The sequence below is a fragment of the Sylvia atricapilla genome, chromosome 1, assembly GCF_009819655.1.
Source record: "Sylvia atricapilla isolate bSylAtr1 chromosome 1, bSylAtr1.pri, whole genome shotgun sequence".
NCBI lineage: Eukaryota > Metazoa > Chordata > Aves > Passeriformes > Sylviidae > Sylvia > Sylvia atricapilla.
Genome location: NC_089140.1, coordinates 106095623 through 106121325, shown reverse-complemented (window position 1 = coordinate 106121325; position 25703 = coordinate 106095623). Strand labels below are relative to the sequence as shown.

At 38.0% G+C, this 25703-nt stretch overlaps 1 protein-coding gene across 1 annotated transcript in view; it reads right to left on the bottom strand.

The window, feature by feature from the left end:
• Positions 1-3028: 3028 nt before the first annotated feature.
• The window catches only part of TTC39C (tetratricopeptide repeat domain 39C), a 38233-nt gene continuing 15558 nt past the window's right edge, over positions 3029-25703 (bottom strand). The window contains exons 5-14 of the mRNA XM_066330049.1: positions 23597-23951; positions 22030-22198; positions 14971-15064; positions 14043-14150; positions 13451-13560; positions 12776-12899; positions 9734-9831; positions 8731-8835; positions 6282-6320; positions 3029-5650 (exon numbers count right to left, since the gene is read on the bottom strand). Of these exons, the coding sequence (XP_066186146.1) occupies positions 5561-5650; positions 6282-6320; positions 8731-8835; positions 9734-9831; positions 12776-12899; positions 13451-13560; positions 14043-14150; positions 14971-15064; positions 22030-22198; positions 23597-23951 (1292 nt within the window). The 3' untranslated portion in view covers positions 3029-5560. The remainder of the gene's footprint in view (positions 5651-6281; positions 6321-8730; positions 8836-9733; positions 9832-12775; positions 12900-13450; positions 13561-14042; positions 14151-14970; positions 15065-22029; positions 22199-23596; positions 23952-25703) is intronic.

The window sequence follows — 25703 nt, the reverse complement described above, 5'->3', positions numbered from 1 at the left end:
GGGCTCAGAGGACACAGCTGGAGACTGTAATCTCTTCAGCCACACCCCAAGACAAAGGAGGTTATTCCTTCATAATGGCATTGTTTGTACTGTGGAATATTATGATTGCAAGGGCAAACCCTGAAACAATCTCACCTGCCCAGGTGATCAGGGCTGGGACATTTGCTTCCCAGCACACATTATTAGTAGGTACACACAAGATCATCTTCTGTTCCAATACAACAAGCACAAAAAAGGTTACCACTGTGTTCTGGAGGATTGTGAAGACAGAAAGATCACAGGGGCAAGGCATGATCAGGACCTGCTGAGTGAAAGTTAAAAACTTTAACTATCAACATTGCTATAGATCAGCCTTCATTATAGTTGGAAAACCACCATGTACCTACCTGCTTTTGCATTCTTGGATGTCTGCATCTCTACACAAACCTGAGGGGAACTCCAGCAGTATGGAAGATTTCAAACTCGTTGGTGCTAAAGCACTTAGAAAATCTACAATAGCTTCTTTTTAAATGTAACATACTTGCAGCAGAACTCTCTGCTAATTTTAAATTACTTTAAATGTTCATTCACAGGAAAGTATGCTAATGGTACACTCACCACAAAATGCTTATTGAATCCTTAGTAATTTCCCAAGAAAACTTCTCACATTGTCTCTTCAGTTCTAGAGAATGACAACACAGATGATAATATTTAAAATGTTAAATATTTGTATGTTACGACTTGTGAAACTAGGAAAAAGAGCTTCCTGTAGAAAGAATACTTCAGGAATATATATATGAGAAGTACCAAATTCATTATTTTTGGTGTAGAGAGAGCAATCCAAAGTCTAGATATTTGTACTAAGAGCATACAGAAGCAACATGCCTTGATAAAAGAATTACACATACTGGAGTGCAAAGGTAGGCATGATTACTTCAAAACCATCCTCAATGTATACAGAGCAGAGGAGAACTTGCATATTTGCTTCTCTGGAAAACTTTCAGAATTCCAGATCTGCAAAGCTCTACAGAGCAAAAGCTTCAAAGATGCTTAAGTACAGATGTCATAAACCACAAAAAAATGTATTACCAGGGGTGACAGAACTGAAGCATAAACCCCCATAAATATTTGAAAAGGCTGCAGGACCTAATATAAAATTGTGTGTTTGAAACTAAGGAGCAGCTATAGGAAAAAAATATGTCTGGAAACGAATTCACTGTGCTGGGACTTAAATGCAGGTTTTGGAAGCCATCAGGAACAATGTACCAGGTACTTTACTAACACACATCACCCTTTGGCCCCATAGGGAAGGGCCTGTCAGTCCACAAGCAGCCTGCCCAACTGAGGTCATTGCCTTGTCCTGCCACCTTTTGACCCTTTGCAAAAGTAACAGCTTCCAGGAAATGTTGAAATCTAAGGGCATGGACAGAAGTTCAGCAAATCAAGGTCCCAGATAAGTCTTATTTTTCTACCAGAAAAGGGATCAGGTCATTGATTAACTAAGAAGTCTATGTCCCAGGAGTACAACTATCTTTTTTCAATACAGTAAGCATATTGCTTTTAGTGAGATTGGGAAGTCTTTATTACAAAAATAATTTTGCTTAGCAAACCCTGACAATCTCTTTCTCCCTTCCTTCTGAAACCCTCAACTCAAACAAGTAATTTTTTTTTCCTTTTAACCTCTTCCCCTCTGCCCATCTAGGAATCTCCTCTAGATAAGCACAGCTTACCAGAAATGTCTGAAAAACACTGACCAACAGCCAGTCTCACTGAGCTTTAACAGATTATTTGACTGGAACACCATCATGGAATAGGTCACATCAAAACATGAGCAGCATTTTGGAAAAACCAGCAATGGAAAAATTGAGGCAAATAGTGAGACAACTGCACATGAACTCCCCATGGCTGACTCTCACTGGTGGTTAAAACACATGGGTTCAGTAGATTGTGAAGATCTTGGGCAATTGTGCAAAGATAATCTGAGCAGAAAGAGGTAAGAAATATGCAAATATGCACCTATCCTGGTAATCTGTGGTGGGTCCAGCTGTGAGGTCCAAACACACATCAAAAAAGTGATCAGAAATAGAAATAATTCAGCATTTAATTCTGAAAAGGCTGCCTCAAGTTGAATTTCTGTGTGGTAGGAAATGGGTGGGAGAGAGGCCAGGTAAGCAGGGACACTTTCCATCATCTCCTAAACAACGGCACACTTTTGTGACTTGAACAAGTCTATTACTCCTAAATTTCACTTTTCCTTTGTGCTCTAGGCGGCCTGCAAAGCTTCTGACAGATGCCACTGGCTGCCCAGTTGCCTTAAAATAAAAAGATAAGCATAAATTTACTTAAGATTAGCTTTAACAATATTTGTTTGGGATTGCATAACTTCTAATGAAAGTGCTTCCTATCACTGTTGGTGTTTCATAATGAGTATAAATTCATAAGGGAAGTTGAGTGTTGTACAGGCTACTCTGCTTTCAACCCCACTGCAAGGTTTGATCAGGCCTACACCAACCTAAGACCTGCTCCTGTTCAGACTTCAGCAGTACAGTGCAATTTTAAGAGTCAAGTACAATCAATGGCTGGAAAGACAATCACATTGTTGCAAACTGAAAAGCAATTAAATACAGCATTAGAGGAATTTTATTTAGGAATAAAGCAGAACTAGAATATGAAACAAGCATTCAAAGTCAGAGAAGAAATTAAAGTGCTTGCTTTAGAGTAAATTAGAAACACTTTTCAAAGGTATAGGAATGCAACAAATACAATTGTGTGTGGTTCTTTTTCTTCAATGAAGAATAAGTGTATTTGATGTCTTAAAAATGTACCTTAAAGCTTGTTCACTCTATGGTTGAGCTCAACAGGACATGTAACTCACTTGCTAATCAAGGAGACTGTAATTAAACTGGAAGAACAAAGGCAGGAGGTAATTGCTGACTAGAAAACTTCGTTACAGAGTCACTTAACATCCCAGAAGTTTTCCCAGTACTTGGTATCATCTTGTTCAGGAGGCCACCAATTAGAAGTCAAACTCAAGAAGCAAAGGAAAAAATTCATGTCCACATTTCTTTTAATTTTACTCAGAAATATAAAAGTGCAAGTTCTGTAAATTAACAACATTTACAGTACATCACAATAAATATGCCACCTTGTGACATCTAAAAATTCTATTCATTTGAAATGAGTCGTACTGAGATAAAAACTGCATCAACATCAACAAAAAATACCTGTCCCAGTAAAGATGGCCTTAATATATTAATTAGCAAGATGCATATTCCATTATTGCTATTAGACCATGCCTCCGAGTTCCACAGTATAAAAACTTACTAGTTTACACAAAAGACCATTTTTTCTCATCACAGGCACAATCTAACATTAAAAATAATTTTACCGTATACAGTGTAGGACGGTCTCCTACGAGGAAAGGGGGAAAAAGAAAAATTAGTACAGAAACATACAGTTGTGATGATTTGCTAAGCCCACAGGAAAGCTGCACTTTGCACAGAGTTATTGAACTGTTACATGAACATAGAGTGTCTTTCTATACCCACTCCTGGCCTGGTGAGAACAGGCCTTTTAGTAAATTTACTACAATTTTCTAGCTACCTCCAAGTATGCAGACTCTAAATATCCCAACACAAATCGCATGCAGGTGCTTTGTGTCCTGAACAGCCAAGTCTCACATCATATTTAAGGAGTGTATTTAAAAAGAATTTTGCCAGTAACTGCACCATTCCCAGCTATACCCAGAATAGACTGTCTGATTGCAAAACATTGAAAGTCAGATAGGACAAAATAAGATTTCAAGTACATTAAAGCCCATTTTTAAAATAATTATTTGAACTCTAAGCAGTCACTATATACAATGTATCATTTTCTAGTCAATACTTATTTGAATTGACCAAATAAGGTTGAACACTCATTTATGACTCAATACTACTGTCAAAGTGGAATTAAAAAGACACAGTGTACTACCTGTAACACACCTAGATTATAGAAAAATAAAACTGCTTTTTTAAAGAATTCCTCCTCTCCTTCAGAATTTCTGCAACAGAAATGTTAAACTGCTCTAGGAATGCCTTTCATAGCAGAACTGTGTCTTTCTAGAAAGAAATAAAAGTGTCTCAACCATTTCATTTGGCCTACCAAACAGGACATTACTTCTTTCCTCCATTTCAGTCTTGCTTTAGATGTAACCTCAAAAGCAAATCAATGAAGGTTATGTATGAGAAAAGTCTAGAACTTTGGCAACATGCTCTACAAAATGTTAAAAAAAAAAAGAAAAAAAAAAAAGAAAGAAAGAAAGAAAAAAGCAAGCTTAAGCTAAGGAACTGTTTAAGGCAACCTGACCCAAAGTAAAGATAAGGCTTTTGGATAACTACTTCCAAGGATATCCAGTTTTCTTAGCTTTGCAAAGTAACTTAATTCAACTAACTTTATGGTCAGATTTCCATTCATAAGCGTCTTTAAAAAAATATTTACCTTCCTAGAATATAATATTAGCTGAATATAAAGCAAAAGGAAATAAGACACATTACAGACAAAAGTAAAAAAAAAAAAAACCACGCTACAGATAAGCACACTGATGGCCAAGTATTAAAAATTATGTGGTCATGACAAAAGTTTCAGGCTCTCTGAGGTATTTCAATAACTTAACACCACAGGCTTGAAATACTATACAGAGACTGAAGATACTGTAACATTGGTGTAACTACCAAAGCCAATTTGTGGGTTGGTATTTTGTTTGGTTGCAGGTTTTTTTAAATACCCTGAAAGGTCACTGCTATAAAGATCCAGCAACTTGAATGAAACAGATGTAAAATCTTAACATGATATTCAGAATATGAGAGCTGAAATAAGAACTGCCCAAGCAGTAGCTGCATGTCAAAGTATTTGTCTGGAATGTACCAGAAGCAAAGAACCTTAATATTGACATCATTGATATCACGAATATGAGCTGGCTTGGAAGGGAAGGGATAAAGAATAAAAGGGGGTGAGATGCTTAAAATTCACCATATTAGTCATCATGAGGTAACTGGCATAAGCCACTGAAATTTACTAAGCTTTGCTTTTTGTGGCTAAACAGTTTTCCTCCTCCTCCTGTGTACTGGCTAATACCTGGAGAAAAAGGAGTATTCTGACCATTTCCAACTTCAACATTTGAACCAATTACTTATATTGCATTATTCTAATCAAACCAAAAGTGCTCCTCTTGGCAAATTTTAGATGTAGATCTGTTTTAAAAGGTAAAAAAAACCCCTTGCCTATGTTGTTGAAGTAAATCATGTGCTTATTTAGGCTTACCCACAGAGTTACAAGTAATTGTGTTCAGCTCGGTTTGAACAAAATAAAAAATGAAGAGTTAAAAACACAAGGTCACTTAACCTCCTTCCTCAAAGGTTTATTTACCTTTAGTTAAAATTGTCATATTTTTACTCAGCCACACCAACTCTGACCGTACTTAGGAAAGTGTCTCTGGCACAAGTGGTTTTCAGAAGAAAAGCTGGACTTCCCAACAGCTCTTTCTTCTGCTTCATCCTAAAGTGCAGGAACTGTGGGAAAGGATAGCAAGCCTTCCTGTTGGTCACTGTGGAACCACTTCCCTTAGAGAGGCTAGGGCTGCGTGTATGCGGACGTGCAATCTGTTCTCAAAGTCATAGCCAGTGAATTCCTCCTGAGGGGGAAAAAAAGAAAAGGAAAATAAACCCAAACATATACCTATTAGCCTCCTTCACTAAAGGATATGAAGATAATTTTGCTATTAATGCTTTAAAAAAGTCATGTTACAAAAGAGTCCAAAGAAAAGAGGTGAACTGGCGATTGCATGTTGCTATGTCCTCACATTACCCACAGCAAAGGAGGAATTATTACAGAAATTCCAAGTTGGTAAAGGGAGCAGATTGGAGCCCATATAATCGAAGAGCACCTGAAAGGTTCTCCTAATCCAAAAGCTCCAGAAAATCCCAGGTCCAAGGCAGGAACCAGTTGGAACAGACAAGGAATGGAGAATTGTAATTTTAAAAAGTTCTGTAGCCAAATCTTGAGAAACTTATCACTCTTCTAGCACTGCAGGAGCTGTCAGTGATGTGGGCTCTGTGTGATGGCTGACCTAGCAGCACCTATCTGTGGAGCACACACAAATGTGTATCATGCACATTAATGCACATCTACATGTGGAGTTGTAGCTTATAGGTGAGGGACACCACCACTTAACAACCAATCCTCCTTCCCCAAACCCCTAAAAACAACCTCCCATATGCCCTTTCATCTCAGACAATTAAATTAGAAAATGCCTTTGTTTTTACCTTGGCTTGGAGCAGTAAGGTTTTGCCTCTTGGTACAGTCTACAAAAAGACAAACATTGCATTGGAATATACATCATAAATGTTACAGAAAATATTTTAAGTAAATGAGCTAGTGAGACTGGAGTAGCATCTCTACCTTTGAAAAAAGGTACTGAGCAGACAAAAGCCTCTCAAATTAGAAAACTGGAAATACTACTAAGAAACCTAAGAGAAGCACTATTATATATTTCTAGTCTTCTACAGAAAAGGAGAAATTACAGCTTCAAATGCTGATGTTGCAGTTGATGATGGTAAGCTACAACAATGCATAGGGGAACAAAATAGGCTATAAATAAATGATTAATAGAGTAATTTTTGTTTCTTAGCCAAATTTGAAGTTGTTTATTTACAGAACAAGGTAGTGGATATTAGGCATTAAATGCTGTTTCAGAAATCTCAATTTCAAACTCTTAAAAGAAAAAATATGCATATTTGCAGATTAATATTTACTATTAAATAAGGTGAAAAGTTCTTATTTCTTATCATATAGTAGATTTTTATTGTAAGTCTTGCAAATAAATAATCCACTGCCTGGTAAGAGACAGAAAAATTAAGTTCCCTTATCAAATATACCTAAACATGACAATATCTATTTTTATTGGTTGGATTACACTCAGTGTCTAAGAGAACCACAAAAACACCTGTAAATGTCAAAGTATTAGTATGGTTACATGAAGAACTATGTGATTAGAACTCAGTGTAAAATAACAAAGATGATTCAGATGACATGGTATATCAAACATGCAATTATGCCTAAAAATAATGTTAAAGCAAAGTAAATTTAATGACAGTATGCCTTTTATACTAGAATGCATACTGGTATCTCTATTTATTGCTTAGGTCTGTAACATGCTCAGCTTCTCAGGAAAATGTGATTTTTAAAATCCTATTCCCTTTTCTTTCTTAACCATTATGGAGGTCTAGCATGGCACCCCAGCTACTAAATGAAATTTTGTGTTAACAGGATCCACTCACCTCTAGTTCTAGTTCTTGCTTTCCCCTACCCCATCCCAGTTTATTGAAGTCAAGCATCATTTACCTCCTCATTTTCTGAGTGCCACGAGAGGGAGTTTCCTCCACATCCTTCATACGCTAAACGCTACCACAGCTCCTCCAGCCGAGGCTTGTTCAGCCCTCAAACACCCTACATGAGGCACATTCAGTTACTGTGTGCACACACTGCATGTAAAGCAGGAGGAAGGAAGGAAGGACTGCTCTCACATTCTTCAAATCTTAACATACCTTCACTACCCACCACATCTTTGGGGTTTTTTTAGAGACACTTGACATGATCAAACTTAAACATGAACGTGGAAAGAAAGGCAGCACAAGGAACATTATGGGACTCAGACCTTCTTTCCAGGCTTCAAGGCCCAGCTCTAAGTCTTAGGGCAGCAGCGTTGTCAAAAAGAAAATCAGTTTTAAAAGCATTTTCTAGTTCTGTCCTTTGTCACAATAATTGTTTTGATTGAAAGCTTTTCCTCTCCTTCCCCCTTTAAGGCGAAGGCTCAACTCAGCTAACTAAACCTGACAACAACAGAACCAACTGAAAACAGAATCGTAAGAATGTGAGATACTATCAGCCCAAATACTTAATTCACTACATACAGTGATGGGAGCGGTTCAAGTGACTACCCTGTTACCACTTCCCCCCTAACCTGCCATCTGATTAATGACACAAAGTGGCATAAACAAGGTGCTACACAAGGTGGCATAAACTCCAATGTCTGGGGTTACACATTTGAGGAGGGAAACAGCACCAGGAGTGCTGCACAAGTTGCTCTGGTTTAAGATTCTCTGAGGTAGGGTATGTGCAAAGACCTAACAATTAAATGCACTGTCAGCCAAGCCATTTGGACAATCTGAAAGCCAGGTGGATTATTTTCTTCCTCATCCTGAACAACAAACCCCTCACTACTCAGAGTGCAAGTCAAAATGCCCACACAAATGTCTTTAATGGAATTTAAATTACTAAAAAAAACCCCACTTGCTATTTTAGGAAGGCATCAAATTCTATTCAGAGAGGATAAGTACAGGTGAATTTTGAATGGCATCCAACAGGATATTAAATGGGTAAGTAAAGGGCCCTAGGCATCTACCACACTAAATACGACCTGCAGACAAGAAATCCCTGCCTACCCAGGGCGTTCTGGCCAGGCCTTTGTTGCCACCAGCAGCAGGAACACTCTCAGTACTGAAAAACTAAGACATTGTGACCTAAAACACATTCTATTTCTTGGATTGAATTCCCTTCCCCCGCAAAGCTGTAAGTTTCTTATGGTAGGTATAAAACAAATTTTTAAAACTTAATATGCATAGTCACCTACAAACTTTGTTTCATTCTTTGCATAGTGGCATGTTGACTCCTTCCACTACTTTTCTAAGCTTAAAAATAGGTCAGTGTTATTACCTCTGGATTGTCTAACAGGATACAGCCAAGTTCATAGCAAGCATATGGCTGGACGTACAAGTTGCTTTGACGGCAGAGTTCATCTTTAGCAGCTCGCTGAAAGTACTGTAGAAATGAAAGGAAAAAAAAGAAACCAAAGACTGCAGAGGTACATTAAAATTGACTGGTTGTCACTTTCAAACAATGCAGAAGCATCATTCAACTTTAAGCTGTAGAAATTAGCCAAAGCTAAAGTGAGAATACATTAAAAATTTACAATGGTATATATTCCTAGATGTTTTTACCAACACTACTGTATCAAGGCAGAATTATTAGCCTAGATTTTTACCAAGTATTAGAGTGACTGATTTAAGAGTTTTCCAACTTCATATTGAAAAAAAAAATTAGCTCTAACAAGCAACAGTGACATCAAAGATGAAGTACCCAGATTATTTAAGGTACGTTTGAGAGAAATGGGACAGGGGAAAGGAAGGTTTAAAGCCAGAATCTTGCTGCTGATATGAACAGCATTCTGTTTTGGGGAAGAAAAAAGAGGGTTGCACCTACAGATCAAAACCTGGAGTGGTGGCAAAATCAGTATGTGCTAATAAATCAAAACTCTCCCTCTAACACGTCCAGAGAGGAAGCAGCAAACCTCTGCTTTCAAAAGGTCAATCTCCAAGATACTTAAAAAAAATTATTTTTCTTTGATGGACAAAGTACACTTAGCAGAGCAATAATTTCTTTCTTATTCTTCCCAGCTTCCTCTTAGCTCTTCTTACTACAAACCACTTTAACTGCCATGTGCATTCAACAAAGCCAATTACTTTCACAGCACAGAATGTAATGAAGACATGTTAAATCGTAAGATTTTAAAATAAACTCTGTTAGAATTCACAAACCAGAATGATCAATGGCACTGGAAAACTAATGACTTTAACACTTACTCAGAAGTATTCGCTGTTTTTAAAATAATAGTTTATAAAATACAAATAATGGTGCAAATTACTATTTAACTAATTACCTGAACAGCATCTTCAGAATTTCCTAAACATTTGTGTATGGCACCAAGAAGCAAATTCCTCAAACCAGCAGCTGATGAATCATCCACATCATGACAAGCTTAATGAAAGATTCCAGTAAACAAGGTGGATTAAAATAATTTCTTAGACAGGAACTGTGATTTACATTACATTGTCCTTTAGTCTGATATTTAAATTTTACCAGGAAAAGGAGATGCTAGTAACATTAATAGAAAGCCAAATAAGTTGTTTTCTTCTAAATACAACCCATTCTGTATGAACCTCATCAAGAAATCCATCACTCATCAGAGCAATTCCTAACAGGAATGAATGGGCTGAAGTCAAAGGCAGTTGGTGAGTTCCTCTCACAAGAGGGGGACTGATCTCTACTGGTCTTTGAAATATCCACTAAGAGGTAAAGTTAAGAAACAATCATCTCCTTCTGGTGTTACACGACACTGGTTTGTCCCACATATTGGAAGAAAAATATATAGTTCAAGTTAGAAAGAGCACAGGGCAAACAATTCAGACAAACTTGATTTTTTGCTGAACTGAAGCCAAGTGACAGACGCACAAAAATCTGTACTGGACTTAAGAACCTAGGCAAGGGTGTTTTGGCATCACAATTCTCACTGATGATGGGAGAAGGTGGTTAATTTGCCAGACCTTAGCTGGTTCACAATCTGGGGACAGACTGTGCCTCAGCTGAGTTATGCTCACTTTCCAGGAAAAACTGAATCATAACACATGGAACTCTTTCTAAATGAATCTGACTCCATTTTGACCAAGCTTAGTGCCAGCTCTGCGAAATCAAGGCGAGTTCCATGAGGAGCCATTTACACTTGCCCACACCAGCACCTCCAGGAAGGACAGAGTACAGAGTCTTCATCCCATAACTGCTGTGTCTGGAGCAGCTCCTTAAACATTTTGCCTGACAGCATAAACCCTGCCAGATCTTAACCAGCTCTGCACTCACAACCCAAAGAAGCCACCTATGGATAACTACAAAGTGGCTTCACGAAGTATTTGCACTGCCAGCTGTCGTGTGGATTACAGCTCTCAAATTACTCGGCATTTTACTTACAGAGATGCAAGTGGATACAAATTAATGCCTTTAAGTCAAGTTCTAGCCCTGAGGAAAAGCCTGAAAATCCACTCCAACAAATTAACAGTTCAATTGTTCATGACAATAGGAAACAAATGTGGAAAAAACCCTAACTATTATTCATGTTTTTGAAATACAATTAAGGTGCAGAAATAATACTCACTGCACAGGAAACCTTCAACCAGGGATGGTTGATACAGACATATTTTTCAGTGTCAAACTTACAAGCAGTGCATCTCTGAATTTGAACCTATATTGCTATTTCACATTAAAATGTGAACCACTGACTGGAAGCTTACACAAGGGAGACCTACACTACCTCTGAGTGTGTAGGAGAGAATACAAACTCGTTATACCCTCTAAAGCTGACTGCTCTGAAGGCAAATGACAGCCAAAAAAATACTCGAATTTATTCTGATGTAGTGAAATCTGATTTTAAAGCCTGCCATTACCTTTGTGACTATAAAACCAGGGATCTGAACACAACCCACTGCCATCAAACAATTTAAATGGACAAGTTATCTCAAATTAAAACTGGAACAAAACCACTACTAGTCCTGACTCTTGACTTCAAGACTGCAGTTTTCTAGCTTAACATGAAAATTGTGTACAATCCCCAAAATGTCACAATTACAAAAAAAAAGCACCCCATGGCAAACAACTTTTGTTTTATTTTCTAAATGAGCAAGTAAGTATCACGTGATTTTAGAATGGTTTGGGTTGGAAGGGACCTAACAGACCATGTTCTAGCCCCCTGACATAGACAGGGACACCTTCCACTAGACCAGGTTGCTCGGAGCCTCATCCAGCCTGTCCTTGAATACTCACAGGGATGGAACATCCACAACTTCCCTGAGCAACCTGCTTCAGTGCTCCACCACCCTTACAGCAATTTCTTTGTAATATCTATCTAAATTCGCCTTCTTTCCATTTAAACCATTCCCCTTTATCATGTTACTCCCTGCCCTTGTAAAAAGTCCCTCTCCAGCTCCCTTGCCTGTCCCCTTTAATACTGAAAGGTTCTCTAAGGACTGACAGAAGGCTTCTCTTCTCCAGGCTGAACGTCCCAAACTCTCTCAGGAGGGACAAACTCCCGTCCTCACAGGACAGGTACTCCACCCCTCTGATAATCTGTGTCCCTCCTCTGGACCCACTCCAACAAGTCCATGTCTTTCTGGTGCTGAGCACACCAGACCTGGACACAGCACTCCAGGTGGATTTCACCAGAGGAGAGCAGAGGGGCAGAATGACCTTCCTGGGCCTGCTTGCCACACTCCTTTCAATGCAGCCCAGGATGCAGTCAATGGACTGCCAATGTACATTGCCAGGTCATGTTGAGCTTCTCTTCAACCAGCTTGAAACTGTTTGCAGAATGCAAACAAGAGTGATTGCTGGATGGAGTTAGAAGCACTGTACACTTCATGACACACACTGCTACCATAAGCTTCATGTGACAGACACCCAAAGTCAGCTGGAGACTAAGGAAGAGGGGCAACCACTCACCACTCAAGAAGGTCCCAGGATAATCAGAACACCTATCATATCATATCATAGATCATCTAACAAGCTACCTATTTCCTCTTAGAAGAACGCATGCAGGAATGAATAGGTAGTTCTAATTTTTCTTCTATTTTGTTGCTAGGTTTATGAGTTACATTTTGCTTAGTAACTTGGAACAGTAACTATCATGCTATTGTTTCATTTTAAACAATGATTAACAAACAGCTATATGCAGCAGGCAGTTACAAAACTTGTAAAAATGAAGCATTAGGCTGAATCATAATGTGTCATTATTCTTTCGTTACTCACCTATATTTTGCTATGACAAGTGCACACAATTTAAATTTTCATGCTACTGCACTTAGCTACTCCAACAACAGCATAAAATCATGAATCTCATTTTAAAATGTAAATAGATAAATCAAGGAGCCATCTATACCTTGACTCATATGCTGTAAGTTTGAGAGGGAACAGTTTGGAAGGGCTTTCCATAAGTATAACACTTCAATGGATGCCAGGACACAGAGCTCTTTGGTCGGCATTTGTTTCCTAAATCTATCTGCCTGCAAAGTGGGAGAAAGAACGAAGGGAGATAAGATTTTAAGATTAAAAATCAAAATCTTTCAACTAATTAAAGGGCTTACATATTGATCAAAATTAAAACCTCCTTGTAAGCAGCCTGACCAGGTCTGACTGTATTTCACAGTCCCAATACACACTGACTGGATGCTGAGGCAGTACCATCTGCAAGATTATCAGTTGAGAGCTATTTCCTAGACAACTCCCAGCTCTCAAAAACAACTAAGGCTTTCACAAACAAGACAAGATAAAAAGGAGTAAGAAAGGCAAAGTTAGAAGGAAAATTACCAAAGCAACTACACTATCATGTATTTTTATCTTTAATAATTACTTTAGTTGTAGGGTGAACAGCTAATACACATTTCCTTTGTTAAGTCCTTCAAATGACACTATTCTTTTTCCACCCTATTCCTTCCCACAAATTCTACAGAAGCAGCATAGCAGAAAAGAGATACATTCTGCTAAAGAAAATACTGAACTAAGAACTGAACTGTCATCACTGTACCAAAACAAGTCAGCCTACGCAAAAACTAACCTTTTTCACTGAAAATTGTTCAATCTGATTGTTCTTTCTTTTAAAAAGCTTCTGAACTTCCTTGAACACATTCTGAGCACCACTGACATCACCAGTGGCTCCTTGACACACTGCAAGAACACAGAAACAAAAATACATTACCCATACTGGGATATGAAACAGAAAACATTGAGATTAGATAGCATATCATCAGAGAAAAACCTTCATACACTCACCTCCAGAAAATTATCTAGACCAAGGATTTGACCAACATGGTAATCTCAACTCTCCCAGGTACCCTCTCTGTTCATTAAAAAATCAGTACTACTTTTTATAACCATTAAAGGAAGTAATATCACCAAGCCTGTAAAGTGGTAATAATTCTTATCTACATGGAGAGGGGTGTACAGACAGGCAGGTACATGTATGAGCATGCAAGTGTTCTTCATGGAAACAAACACAATTGTCCAAGTCAAGCCTGGCACAAAGCTGCATGTGCAGCAGGCAGTGTGGAAGGCACAACGTGCACCAGCAAGTTTCCCAGAGGAAAACAGTGCCAAACCCCTACCACATCACTGACTTACCATTTACCCAACACCCTGGATATACTCACCTGCTGTTAAATAAGCATAGTAGCACTGGGACCACCTGGATTCATTCTTAAGCCTTTCAAAGGATTCAAATGCGTCTTTGAAGTTCATCTCTATCATGCTGCACCAGCCTAAAAGCAACACTGATTTAATTTCAGGGAAAGTACAGTAATTCAAACTTGGTGTCAACATTACTGAAACACACAGTTCTGCTGTGTTTGTTTTGTTATGAGAGCTGGAGCACGTTTAACTGGAAAATTAAAAACAAAAGAAATGACATACATTTAAAGTCTGGTTTAAATTTACTGTGTGTTTTTGAAACTGAAGATTCCATAGGAAATAATGAATCCACATTTCAGAGCAGGAACAAAATTATACACAAAAAGCTCTCATTTTAATAATCTAGATACTACATTTTGTAGAATGCTGAAACTTACAAAACTTACTACTTTTTCCCTTATTATTTTCTACTGCGACAAGATTCCATTTAAAGCTTGAAGCAACGTATCTTCTCCACTATGAAGTATGCAAATTAAGACCATATATCATATCCTGCTATTGATAGAAGGAAATGAACATGAAATACAGACCCTGAAGTGAAACTTCACTAAATTGATTAGGTTTTGGCACAGAAATGGTGAATCCATAGACAAGTCGGATGAATTTATTTCTAATTTTAAATAATACTCGGCAGGTTAACAGTTTGCCCTTGATTCCACAGTCTACTCTCTGATTTTTCAACGCCTTGTACTCGCAGATAATTTTATTAAGAAAAAGGGTTGAATTCTATTTGTCTAAGCAAGAAGGTTATTACTCTAACCTACCCTAGACAAAGGCCAGTAATCTAAAACCTTTTTTAAAATCCTAGTAAGAAGCCTCCAGTTTGTTTCCTGAAGCTGCCAGTCGAAACTTGAAAGTGGTCTATTTATGGTGTAAACACATCCAACGTACCTATTTCATATAAGCAGACATGCTGAATCTCCCTTTGGTCTGTTGCAAGTTCCAAAGCAGTATGAAATGAGGTCAAGGCACTATTAATTTGACACTAAGAAAAATGAAAGAAAAAAAATCAGATACATGATATTTAAAATTTGTTGGATAATTTAATTTTGATAAAAAAAGAAATTTGAGGTTTTTTTCAATAGGTAGTTAGTAAGAACTAAAGTAGAGGAGTTTAATAGTGTAATAGCAGCCAGATTAGATCATGCCTCAACCTTCAAAATCAGTGACTACATTCCTCCTATGTGTGCTATTCCTCCTATGTGCTATTAAATTCAAAAATTCATCAGGTTTGTGCAGTAAGCTTTGAAGTAATCTCACTTCCACTTTTACTAGTCATTCCACCTTGAAAAGACATATTTTTTGCATGTGCCAATGAAGTTTAGCTTTCTGCACAAGAAGATACCTTTAGTGTTTGATTTCATTTATTTTGAACTTTTCACCTCTTCTCTTATTCCTCAGAAACCCCTTTAAGCAAGAGTTAATAGAGAATTCATAAATGCTGCATGACACTTAAGAAGATAAAAAAGCATATGAGAGAAAAAGCATTTTGATAAAATCATTAGAAACAGCTTAGCAAAAAGAGCTGACATTTTTCTAAGAACTAGAATGCTAGTGATAGTTCTTTTGACTACCTAATTTTCCCAGTCTGCAATGAGACTTCTCCCTATCAAATCATTATAAGGGGTAATGAAAATCAATACTTAATTAGTTTTAAACCTACTAGATATTCCAATGCAGCCTGTACCAGCTTTAATACTGTTTCTGTATTTATTATCACATACATTTATTATAACTTATACAACAGAAGAATTTTTAAGCCCCTCTCTGCTGACTAAGCATGTGAGCAAAAGAAACCCTTGAAAATGCAAACTCACCATCTATGCCAGCATAACTGAATTCAAAAACTCCTACAAAAATCTTCAGCATTGTAGTAAAGCCCAGGCACACAGTGAACTCTGAAATGATTGTGTTAGGTTTTCTCCTTTGTCTCATCAGGGAAAACTGATTTAGTTGCTAAGGAATGTTCTAACTGTAAATAATACATATTGCAAAATACAGCATAACTGCCTGCACAGGGAACCACAGCTCTACCAGTATAAATACTGCACACTTAGAAAGTACAACAGTGATTGAAATAAGATGCTTGCTGGCAAGGCAGAAGAACATACAACACAGAAAGACAGGTGAGTTACATTTGCCCTCAAAATTGTCAGGGAGCCTGAGCCAGGTACACCTTGTTCACTTCTGTAACAGCACATGGTCTCCACTACATATTACTCCACTGATGCTGCATCACCCCAACACAGCTTCTTGGAAGGCAACTGCTACTGGCCCAGTCTTACAGAAAAAATAAAATAACATCAGTTTAGAACTCAATTTCTGTGCTAGGAATTCAAAAGCTCTGTAAATCTGTGTTTTCAATGCTTCTGAGGAAAATGACAAAAAAAAAAAGAAAACCCAACAAAAAAACAACACCTAAATATTTAAGTCCTCTTCATAGATGCACTGTCTTTTAAATTCCTAACCATTCTGAAATAGAAATCACTTATTCCATACAACGACTACTGGCAATGAACTCATTGTCTGCAATGCTGTACATCTGTCTGGGGCACCACAGGAAATACTGACCACCTGGCAATATACAAGTCCAGTTTGTTGAATATTCAAATCTTCTATAATCCACCTCTCTCTAGATCTCTCAAGTGTTTTGACATCTGCCTAAGTTTTCTTTCACCATCAAGCTCATTTAAGTATGTTTCAGAGACATTCAATAATAATTAAAGTTTCAATCATCTCCAGGAACTGCAGCAACATCCTGGAATGTGAATTACTACTCTTGGTGGTAATTCTTATATTAATTACTTTCTATTTACTGCTTAAAAGAACAAACAAAAAGAATTATAAAGTCCTAAGAGTCTGCAAGTATAACATCCTGGCGGCACCTGAAATTGATTCTCTTGAGATTTATAAATATACATACACACACTTGTAATTCCTTCAATAGGCACCACTCAAGTCTCTCTTGGACATAATACAAAGATAAAATAAGACCAATCCATAAAACATGTAATACACAGAAGTACAAAAACCATAAAGAGGATTATTAAACCTAATGTGAGACCCCTAGTTTTACATTTCTGGACTTCAGATTAAAACTAAAAACCCCCCAACTCAACAACTAAGCATCTACAGAGCTTACCCAGACAAGGTAGCTTCCTAAGACAGCATACATTTCCCAAGAGCTGTTCTGAAATCTCAGGACACTTTCTCTCCCTCAGAACCTCTATTCTCAACCACCACTCTGAATGCATAAAGCTTTTAAGAAGTCATACTCAGAAATAAGGCAAAACCAAAAATCAATTTCTAAAAGCTAACTATTTACACCAGAGTACATTATATGAATGTTTCAAAGCCTGTATTTTCTACTCCTTAACACAATAAAACCTACTTTTCCTTTGACAAGTCAAAAATCAAACTAGAATAAAACTAGGATATTGTATTTTATAGGAACATAAAGTAACGAGAAAAATCAGCACAATTCCTGAAAATAAACCTTGACGTTACGCTTGCTCTGCCAATTTCTTTACTTTAGACCCTACTGTGATTTTTGTTCCAGAAAGTTCATCTGAGACTTCTCAATGCTTTTATTAGTCTTGTACTCAGTCTGCTTTTCTGTACCACATCCTCTCACCCCTAAGTAAGAATGATGCTGCTAATACCATAACATCTAGAAAAGGTAAAAAGCAAGACTGCTTGTCAGCATTACATTTAAGCACATGTTACCACTGGACATTTTCAGCAGCCTGCTCATCAACCACACTACAGCACACCTGAAAACACCACTGGTGCTCTGCCTGTCAGACTGAGTATTCGACACATTTTCCTTCAGACTACTTACATGCACCTACACCAACAAAAATATGGGCCAAGCCTCAGAACCTGAGGGTTTTTTTGCAGCCAGAGATTTCCTGTTTATTTATATATATTTTTAATATATATATATATTATATTTATATATATGCACAACACACACACAGGCAGTCTGTTCCTATTTAAAGCAAAGCAAACCTTGTCCAGTTGATGATTTTGCCAAACACTTTCTTTTTGCTTATACTCTTACTGCTCTCCACAGGAAGCTATCCATCTATTAAACTATTGCTGAGGAGCATGACTGTAAAAGATTTTAAACAGCGTTGCTAACTAGGAAAAAAAAAAACAGAGAAAGCAAAACTGGAAGCTGAAAAGCAGAAATGGGGAAGATCCAGAACACCTCTCACTCTGCCCTCTCCCATGCTACCACCATGCCCCTCTTCCACTACTGGCCACAAAACCACAGTTGAATAGTGGAAGTCCTGGTTTCAAAATTAAACTGGTATTTATTAACATTATTTTAGTATCAGACAATACACAATTAGAATGTGGGTGGCAATATTTTTACTTTCCCAGTAATAAGAAACGTCCACAGACATAGCCACAAACTCCATATTTCAGACAAGAGGGTTTCAGCCATTATTATACCAACTATATTTTCATATACCTTGTAGGCCGAAGTATAAAACATAACTCTCACTTGTCTGCAGTTGTTTAAGCTTACATGAAGTATCACTACCAGCTTTAAAGGACAGCTATTTCAAAGACAGAAATTGTCAGACCTTCACAAAGAAATACTTATGAGGCTGGAATACATACCATATAATCATAAATCAAGCACAGAAATGTCCACAGAAGCAGCCTTGGTGAATTATGCATAAGTCAGTAAAAATGCTACTTTTTAATATATAGTCTCTTACCTACTCTTTGGAAAGAAAAAAGGCATTTGATCAGCCTAGCAGTGCAACCTTTAACTTTCTGGTGCACTTTCATTTCAGTCTTCCCAGAGCATCCTCCAGATGCATCCTCCTTTGCTTTCCCCTAACTTGTTCAATTCAACAGTCTCCAAACACTTTCAGACTTTTTTCTCGAAAACATGAATCTGGGGGAAAAAAACCTGACAGATAATCTACTCTGCATTTGTTGCACCTGTAAGGCTACATCTTCGAAAACTGAAGTCTGCTAAGAGTTTTACTGACTAATATCCATCCATGCTTTTTGGGGCACAAAGCATAATTCAGGCCCATGCTGTTCATTTGTCTTTTATGGAAGGTTTCACAGAAATGGTGCTTTCTCCTTGGCAGCCTTCCTTGGCAATTTCCTCCTTTGTCAGACTTGCGTCTCACTGTCCAGTCCTGAGTTACTGCTCCTGCCTTTTGAACAGTTTCCCTGTCTCCAAGTGTCTATGGGCTGAAGTGTGCTCCTTGTTTTTTTTCTCCACAGAAAAGATACATACCTACAGTATGAAGGCTTCCTAACAGAAGCTAAATATACCATCGGCTGAAGGCTGCAAAACATGTATGCAGGATCAAAGGAAAAAAAATTCAATGGAGGGAGTGCCAGCAGGCCCAAACACAAACTCTACAACCATAAATGGAACACACAAGGTCTTCTGAGCAAAATCTAAGGGGCCTTTCATCTATCTGTACTATTATTATATTTTGTCACAGAACTGTTAGAAGATGACAGATGTAAAAGAAAGACTCTAAAGTATATAAGCTTCAGCTCAAGATATACTTTTAAGTGCATATAGGTTAAAATAAAATTCTGGTAAGCCACCTGGAATAATATCCCATGCCCAGTGGAAAGAATTTAAACCTACCTACACATTATAAGTTCCAAGGAAAGCCAATGAAGGACTTCCTAGGCTTTGCAGGAGCTTTCCTCACCCACCTTGGAAATGAGGAGGAAATTACAACTCAGCATATTAGCCTGTAACATGAGAGTGTCTGTGCACTTCTGGTTCAGAATCACAGAGATCCTCAAGATCGGTCCAACCTTTGATCAATCACCACCTTGTCAACTAAACCATAGCACTAACAACCACATCCAGTGATTTCTTGAATACTTGCAGGGACAGCAATCCTATCACATCCCTGCACAGTTTGCTCCAACGTTTTCTGTGAATAAATTACTTCTGATGTCCAGTTTGAACCTCCTCTACCTCAGCTTGATGCCACGTCCCTTGTCGTATCACTCGCTGTCCTGGAGAAGAGGCCAATCCCCAGCTGGCTAAACCCCCCTATTTCAGGCACTTGTAGAGAGTGGTAAGGTCACCACTGAGCCTCCTCTTCTCCAGACTAAACAACCCCAGCTCCCCCAGGTGCTCCTCAAAGGACTCATGCTCCAGACCCTTCACCAGTTGTGCTGCCCTTCCCTGGACACACCAACAACTTCAATGTCTGTTTTGAGCTGAGGGGCCCAGGACTGGACACTAGTGAGGTGTGGCCTCACCAGTGCCCCCTCACAGGGGAACAGTCACTGCCCTGGCCCTGATGGACGCACTGATACACAATGGATGCTCTAACACCAATGCCCAGATTCAGGACACATGTAACCCCAAGAGTGTTGTGCAGAAACCCAGTGCAGCTCCCCACACCATTGCCACCAATCACATTCCTTCCTTCACTATTACGCCAACAGCACTTAAGCAAATTGAGCTGGAAAAGTCCTACCAAAATCTGGAGAGCCCATGACACTTAAACTGGAACACTGAGACACAGCAAAACCTCTCTGACACAGCACCACTGGGAACAAAGCAATGATGGGGGGCGAGGGAAGAGGCTGCTGAATGGAAAAGCTCTTACAAAAACACACACATGAATAGCAAAGAGACATTTTAATTCCTGCCAGCAACCAAAAAGCTTTCTGCTGACTAAGGGCATGGCTACATAGTATAACACACAGCACCCTGCCTGCCTGACCTAACTTAGTTAACATGGCCACGCTGTCTCCATTCACTTGGAACTAAACTTCACTATCTCCATGCAGTATTTGTGCATTAAATAATGCAGTAAGATTACATTTAAACAACTCTCCTTTGAAATATTACAGTTCCTCAGAAAGGGATTGACTATACAAAACTGACATTTATCCCAAATATATCCTCTTTCTTTACACATACACTCAATTTATTAACAGCTTATGTTTATACTTTTGCCCTAACTTCCCCTGAAAGTCAGAAGAATTATTTTAATTTTATTCCTCGTTACATTAAAATGCAAAGTTCTACCCTGCATTCATTGTGTAGTTATTTGCAACAAATTTGATTTTTACCATAAGAATGGAATAGATACACAAATGAATAAAACCCACTAAGGTCTTTCCCACTCAGGCAACAGCAATACTTTCCCAAGAGTGACAATTTGCCTGTGACAATGTAATTCCCAAAATGCACCACTGCTTTCAAAAAGACAGCAAAAAAGGAAAAACAACATTCAAATCCCATGGAGGAATATGCCTGCAAATCTGAAAGGGCACTGAAGCCTGCTCCTCTGTTCTGTTATTACCTTTTTGAAAATACTGAGCTACATCTAAAAGACTTAACTGCAAATCTAGCACAACCACCAATATCAACATCTCAATTAGCTCTTGTAATGATGCTTTGAATGATGCTTTCTAACAGCATTCACAAACACACTTTCAGTGAATACATTTCTGCTCAGGTCAGAGCTCACCCTTAGTAACAGAAAACATCCTGGTGTGACCTCTGAAAAGCAAAGCAGTTATTTAAGGGAAACTACTGCAGAGAATTAGCAGTATATGAACAATGCATAAAACAAAGAGGAAGATAAATACTATGTACTCAGCAGATAATACTCAATTTTAGCTTGACAAGCAAAACTGAAATAGCTCAAGAAATTCGAGTGGCCAAACGCACTTCCTTTTAGCACAGAGTTGCAGAAGTATCAAGTAGCTGAAAAAGAATTTCAAAATGTCATTAATTCAGATAGATCTAGTGGAAGAGCAAGTTTTGCATGTGAACTTGAAACTACGAAGGACTTAATCTGATCTTTCTTATCTTTCCATGTATCTTTAGTCAGAATCTGCTGAAGCTTGCAGAGTTCACTCGCATCAGAAAAATATAAGAAATGATCAGGAGGAAAAATGAGTCTAAAGGATGAAAAAGCGCAATACCTCTAATCGTTGTATCCTTCCCTTGAAGAACATGAACAGAGAAGAATTTGGATAAGCAGATTCTTTTTTGGCAAGAATTTCTTTTGCCTCCTTCAATCCTGCCTTGTTATCACTGCCATCGAGGGCAAAGAAGGGACGAACAACTGTGTGGTACCACAACAGAGCTAATCTAAAAGAAATGTAAGAGTTAAAAGGATTACAGCTTGTAAACAGAAATTCAAGGATAACATTCTACACAGACAAACTTTTAAATTATTCTGGAAGACAGAGATAGATATGAATCTTGTATTATACAATCAGGCTTTATACTTTAAACACAATACTACTGCCATACATCAAATGTACTCTTAAACTGCACCTGAACATACAACTCAGTGCATGTTACCCAAAGGCAAAGTAACAATTGAGCTCATGGCATCAAAGCAGTTGAGCCTTTAGAACTTAGTAGATTTCAGAAAAAAAAACCCACAATAAAACTTTGAAAACTAACTCTTGACTAGAGAGGGGAACAAAAAAAAGCCAAACAAACAAAAAACCCCACCCAAACCAAACAAAAACCCCAAAACCAAACAACAAAATATGCCCCGACAAAAATCAACAAAAACCCCTGAACACATATCAGCAGACACTCTTGAAATCAATGTGAAAAAGAAATACATCCTGTGTTCAGAAGGGCAGATATTTACACAACCTACATCGCTCCTGGAAACAAAGGCAGAGCACAAACATTTGTATCTGAAGGAGGAAACATTTCCCAAACATATTATTCTTCTTCCCCAGAAAGGAGAAAGATCAACAGGAATATTTAATCCTAAGCTTTCTGAAATAAACAGAATCACAATTCTTCTCCTGAAGCAGAAGAGACTTTAGCTCTGCTGTCAGTGTTTCAGAATTGACACCTGATGATACCTGTAGTAGGTCCAGTAATAAAAGCATTTATTTGTAGGTATTTGTAGATATTGGACTAATAAAGTCATTTATGAGAGCTGTTTAAATTAGGTCTGGCCAATCTTTCAGCTCTTGGAAAGACCTGAGCACAGTATGAAGTCTTGGGAGAAAGATTACCCAAAAGATACTCCCTTAAAAAATACTGTAAGGAACATCTCATTTTACTGAGATGCTAAAAGAAACAAACAAATTAAAACAATAGAAAATGTTTTGTGTTAGTAGTAAGAAAAAATGAGACCAGTGATTCATACTAAGTAGTATGCTCTCCACAGTAGAGAATGTAACTCAGGTGAATTCTGAATTCACACAGCCTTCAGGGAGAGCTTCTATTTATTCTGCTGGCATTTAAATTACAGGACATTAGAACTGTGGGTACTGAAGAATACAGCCAAATACTGACCCAAACCCCAAATACATGTAAATAATTAGCAGCAGAGATTTCATACATTAGTAAGTGATGAATTCACTAAACCATGGTATGTTAAACAACAAACTACCAGTTTATTTTACCTGCTGTTGTTTCCTTTAAAGCAACATGACTTTTTGGTTTTGACTGTTTCCCAGTTACTTACTTTTAGTACTAAGTTATCTACCAAAGCATTTCAATATAGCTACTCACGTAGCTAAAGGGGCCTTCATGTCCTTACTTTCACTTGCATACATCAGTGAGGAAAGCCCCTGTAGGCGGTCTCCAGGAAAACCCAGCAGGTTGATGATTTTGAGCAGGTTTGGGGGCACCATGGATATGCAAAGATGAAAAAGTCCATATCCAAAGCTAACAGCACCTTTCAGTCTGTTTAGCGAATCCTCCGTTACACCTTCTGCAGCAATATGATTATCATTTGCAGCATCAGAAGACAAGGACTCCTGAGTTGTTTTCTTCTGATATATTTCCTGAAGTGTATTAATGTCCGTATAGCACTTATTGTAAATTTTCCAGGCTTTGCGGAGGATCCACCCACCTTTTATGTATGCTAAAAAAAAATCAAGGAAGAAAATAAATACTTCAAGGATGTATTTCAGAAGCCGAACATCCTAAGTAGTAAATGCTGTTTCCCACACCCAGGATGCTCTTAGCAACAACTCAGTGTATAAAGGATTTTGTAATGGCTACTGTTCCCTCAGAGAGGTCTTGCACACTGGGCACTATGAACTTCACTGTGTACAAGCACAGACTTTACAGCAGCACACAACACAAGGGCGCCTGTGGTCAGCAGTGTGGCAGTACAGCTGTCAGAAAGAGAGCTATCAAAGAACTTCATGCTGGAGTTTGCTCCACTACAGAGTGCAGATGAAACGGCTGCCTAGCAGAGAGAAGCAAAACTCAGAAGTGATTACACCTCCTCTCTGAAGCCCAAATTGTGTTAAAAGATAGTTGATGGGAAAATACCAAGGAAAGCCTCTCCTTTGGGTTAGACAGTAAGATTTTTCAACATTTATCACTTCCCTACCCTTCACATAAACACAGTGACCTCCAATTAAGGAAAAAAAGAAAAAAAAAGAACAAGAAAACACACAAAAATTATATGCTTTTTAAGTATTTTTCAGTTGCCTGACTTCCTCAACTTCTAATGCAATGTGGGTACCCGAATTTCCCTAGAAATTTGGTCTTGAGCATTCTTGTTGGAGAATGACAGTATTCTCAGTCTGTGATCTCTACAGCAGGGTAATAAAGGCCTGACATCAAAAGATGAAAATGTTCAATTTGTCTATTTACACAGCAATCATCTTTGTTAGAAGCACACCCTTTAATAATAGTAAGCATTAAACATGAAACAAATGGAGAGCATCCTTGAACACATCAGCTGTAAAAACAGACACCAGCATTTTCGCTGTGACAGTGCCGAGAGTTAGGAATTGCAGTGACAAAGACTAACTAAAAATAAAGTAAAAATATGGTTATAGCAGCAGTGTTCTAAACAAATATAGCCAGATTTGCAAAGATCAGTGTTATAACTAATGCCAGCATTAGACCATAACAGGTGGGGTGTGTCAAAGAAAAGCAAGATGCTATTAATACCAAACAACTCTATAAAAGCCTTTGATGCCTTTGACAAAAACCCTCCCAAATGACAAAAAAAGCCCAACATTTCTATAGAAAGTAACATCACCGACTAGACTGCCTCTTTTTGGATTCTTGTTACATGAAGAGGGCATGAAGCTAGTTTTATAGTGTTAAAAAACTGTATTGAGAAAGACTATAAAATTTCTGTTCTCAGTTATGACAGAAAGGTTCTGTCAACATGAACTTGGAAGTTATTTTAAAAAAATTAATCCTCTCTCTTGAGATGAGTATTAAAGGATTAGAATAAAAATTAACCCCCCCAACCCTGATTCAGCTGCATTACAAAACTAACATTACTCCAATTTTAAGCAATTAGGTCACTTTCTGGCTGCACAGAGTACTTTAAAAGTTCCATGGTTGACCACAAGATGAATGCTCACACAACTATGCACAACAATGCAGCACACAGATAGTAAGAAAAGACCACATTTTATTTGTCCTATAGACAGTGATTCTGCCCATAGCTAATCACTGTATTCCAATGCTGGCAGGAAATGGAAAAGATGTGGTATGGTGAAAAAAAGCAGAGTTTTACACTTCCACTGGTGTGCTGTCATTAAACTGTTCACTAATACAGTATAATCATAATTGATGTGATATTGGTATACCAACATAAAACAACCTAACAAATCAAAACAAGAAATTTCTGACTTTTTAGACA